Source organism: Pteropus alecto, unplaced genomic scaffold (genome assembly GCF_000325575.1).
Source record: "Pteropus alecto unplaced genomic scaffold, ASM32557v1 scaffold220, whole genome shotgun sequence".
Lineage (NCBI taxonomy): Eukaryota > Metazoa > Chordata > Mammalia > Chiroptera > Pteropodidae > Pteropus > Pteropus alecto.
The window spans coordinates 1,343,167-1,346,596 of NW_006430043.1; the positions used below are offsets into that span (position 1 = coordinate 1,343,167).

Sequence of the window (3,430 nt, forward strand, 5' to 3'; positions counted from 1 at the left end):
GCGGTCCTGGCCTGGCACGTAACCCGCCCCCTGCCCCGGCCTGCAATCAGTCGTGCCTGCCACGGAGTTAGCGGAGGAACAAAAGCCACTCTGTGGCGGCCATCCCTCAACCACAATAGGGCTTTGTGCGGCCCCCGCCCCCAGGGCTCCCCCGCTGGGCTGAAGGCGCGCCCCGGCTGCGCCCCCTGGCCTGGGCCCGACTGTGGGCGATGTCCCGGCTCACCGTCCCCTTCGTGGGTTTGAGAGCGGCGCTAGGGCGCCGAAGCGGGGGAAAGAGGCGGTGTGTCCGAGTCTGCGAGCGGGGCGGACTCGGGGCGCTAAACCCCTCCCCACCCGGTTGCCCTCCCACCCCGGCCAGGTGCTAAATCTGCCCACAGGCGGGGCGCGGCTTCAAAGGCGCTTTGAAGAAATCCGCGTTCGGAGGACATCTCCAGTGGGCTGGGGGCAGTGGCGAGAGGCAGACTGGATAGAGGGGGTTGGGGCGGCTGAAGGTGGAGGACGCCTGGGAACTGGCCTGCGAGAGGAGGCGGCCCCAAGTGGACCCCCGGCTCCCGCCCCCGCCCGCTCGGCAAACTCCCTGGGACCCCCCAGGGTCTGGCCCTCTCGCCTCCCGGTCTCCGCCTGCTCGGTGCCAGCTCCCGCCCGCCGCAGCCCCTCGGCCCCTTTCATCTTCCCTAGACTCCGCTTGGGGTTTTGCTGGTTTCTGGGAGATAAAAACCGCCTCAAATAGCGGCGGCGCGCCGCCAGGACAAACAGGGCCGGGCGGGCCATGTGCGCCTGGTTACCGGCCCCGGCCAGGGCGCCCGGGAAGGGGCGGCGGGCCGACTTCCAGGCACCCAGACTCCGGCGATGGCCCCGGCGCTGCCTCGGTTTCCTGCCCAAGTCGTAGGGAGGGGCGGTTCAGACCGCCCGCTAAGCTCTCTGAGCCCTCGAGGCTGTGGGTCACAGTCACAGTGTCGCCGGGGCCGCCGCGCCCCCTGGCGAAATTAGTGGAGAGTGCGCTAGGCCTGGACTTCAGCCTCCCCAGAATCTGCTAATTGTGAAACTCATTCAACAAACGTTAAATAAGCAGTATGGGGGAGGTGGTGGCGGAATGTGAATATACATAATATTGTTCCTCCTTTCCAGTTCACATTACACGGTAATAGGCAGTCACCCACCTGATAATTATATCGCGACCTGTTGGTGTAAATCAGGCTTCATTAAAGGGAGATGGAAGTTGCAGGTCCACCGGTCGGCGGGTTCTCCGATCTCTCCTCTAATGTCAGTCACAGGCTCCTTCTTTTCCTTCAAACCTGTCCTGCATTCCCTTCTCAAGGAGAGCTTTCCCAGCCAGCTTCCTCAAGTGAGTTTTTACATTATGCTCTTTAAGTCTTCTGTGACTCCCCAGATGACAGCAAATTAAAAGGGGTCTACTCAAAGTGTGGTCTGTGCAGTATCACCTGGGGGCTTTTTGGAAATTCAGCTTCAGTGCTCCACCCAGAATCTGCATTTTAGCAAGATCCTCAAGTGAGTCCTATGGCCATTAACATTCTTGAGCCCTTTGTTTTTTGACTGTGGAATAACTCTCTTGGGGGGAACTTTTCATGTAGAAAGGAGGGGCAAACACAGAATCCAAGAATGCTAAACTACAATGCCCCCTTAATTATCCCATGAGGCTAGCAGATCTTGGGAGTGGGCACTAAGCGTTATACGTCTCTGTCCCCAGAGCATGGTCTTTGGAATTACTCATTAACATTTGTTAAATGAATGAACCAATGCCCAAGGTTCTCCAGTTCATGGCAGTTATGGCTAATAATCCCAGATATCTGTTTAGCACTTTACAATTTATTAAATGGCTTCTTTTCCACTATTTTGAATGGGAAACAACCATGTGAAATAATTAGGATCACTGCAAGTGAGGAAGCTTAGGCTCAAAGAATTCAACTATTTCTCTAAAGCCACACAGCTATAAGCAGAGGAGCCCCCATTCTTCTTTAGATTCCAGTTCTAGTCTCATCCCTTAGAGTTGGAATAAGATCAATTTCACTTTTTTATTCTGGAGTCAGAATGCCTGGTTTTGGTGTTTTTAGGTGAAATTCCTCTGCCTCATTCTCTTCATGGTGTTATTACAGCACCTACCTCAGGGGGTTATTGAAAAGATTATACAAGCGCTTACCACAAGCTGAGGAAATGTTACTGTTTTCCAATTTTTCCTTCCAGGAGGCCTAACTCTGTGGGCCCTAGCTTCAGGCGGGCACAGCACTTTCGCTCCCAAGGTCTCTGCCTTTCCTTCTGGCGGCTTTCCAGCCAGCTGCCCGTGCATGACACAGTCTGTATTATCCTCAGAGCGATCCACAGTCCTGGGAGGGTTTAGGTACTTCCTTGAATGTGGCTTATTTGGGGCTTTCCGAGCACTGAGAGAGTGGGAGACTGTGTTGGGGAATTCGGAACTGGGAAAAACAGTCTCACAGGAAAACAAAAAAAAAAACCAAAAAGCGCTCCGACTCTTAACTAAGGGGTTGGCCCTGACAGTGTCCGCGCCGTTCTCCCGCCAGCCGCCAGGCGGCGCGCGAGGATGCTCCAGAAGTCTGACCCGGATTGCGCACGCGTCCTTCTCCGTTACTCTTCCCTTCACTTCCGTTGAGCTTTGTAATGCCGTTTGTCCCAGACGACTACCCGTACGCATCCGAATCTAGCCCGGGAACTCAGGAGTGAGATTCACGAGTTTGCGGATTCCGGACATCTTCGGGACGGCAAGATGTGCTCACTAGGGTTGTTCCCTCCGCCGCCGCGTAGGGGTCAAGTCACCCTATACGAGCACAATAACGAGCTGGTGACAGGCAGTAACTATGAGAGTCCGCCTCCTGACTTCCGGGGCCAGGTGGCCGGGGCGAGAAGGGAGAGGACCTACAGGGATGGGGCGGAGTCTGGGAGAACCCGGGACCTGAGACTGCGGGGTGGGGGCGGGGTCGCAGCCCTCACACTGGCGGACTGGAAACCGCCTGACCGCGGCTGGGGAATAGAAGGGCTGGGGTTGGATGGAGGATAAGGGATGTTGAGGATCTGTGGGGTAGGCCTAGAGGAAGTAGAGAGAATGAGGGCGAATCGAGAGGACGTGAGAGTGCAGGAGAACTATTGGAAAGTTAGGGACAGTATCTGGGAGAGTAGAGAAGGCCCAGCCTGGAATGCGTTTTTCTGTGGTGTTGTTGGGAAGGAAAAGGAAGAACACTGACATTTATTGAGCGTCTGCTATGTAAGGAGGCTCTGAGCCAGGTGTTCACAAATGTTATAAGATATCATAATCACAGCAACCCTGTGAAATATCGTAGTTTCACAGATAAGGGAGCTAAGTTCTGTTTTCTAGTCTCACAGATGTTACGTTTGTGGAAATGGGAAACAAGTCTCTGGAGCCTCTTAAACTAAACTCAGCCATGGGTTGGAGATAGCA

General features: G+C 55.0%; 1 protein-coding gene across 2 annotated transcripts in view; it reads left to right on the top strand.

Annotated features, from left to right (window-relative positions):
* Positions 1–2,603: 2,603 nt before the first annotated feature.
* The window catches only part of AAAS (aladin WD repeat nucleoporin), a 10,306-nt gene continuing 9,479 nt past the window's right edge, over positions 2,604–3,430 (top strand). Inside the window, exon 1 of one of the 2 annotated variants that reach the window (XM_006904529.3) lies at positions 2,604–2,863. In XM_006904529.3, coding sequence (XP_006904591.1) covers positions 2,741–2,863 — 123 coding nt within the window. In that variant the 5' untranslated portion in view covers positions 2,604–2,740. Of the gene's footprint in view, positions 2,864–2,926; positions 3,236–3,430 lie in introns of those variants that run through there. The other variant, XM_015588353.2, reaches the window with a different exon arrangement.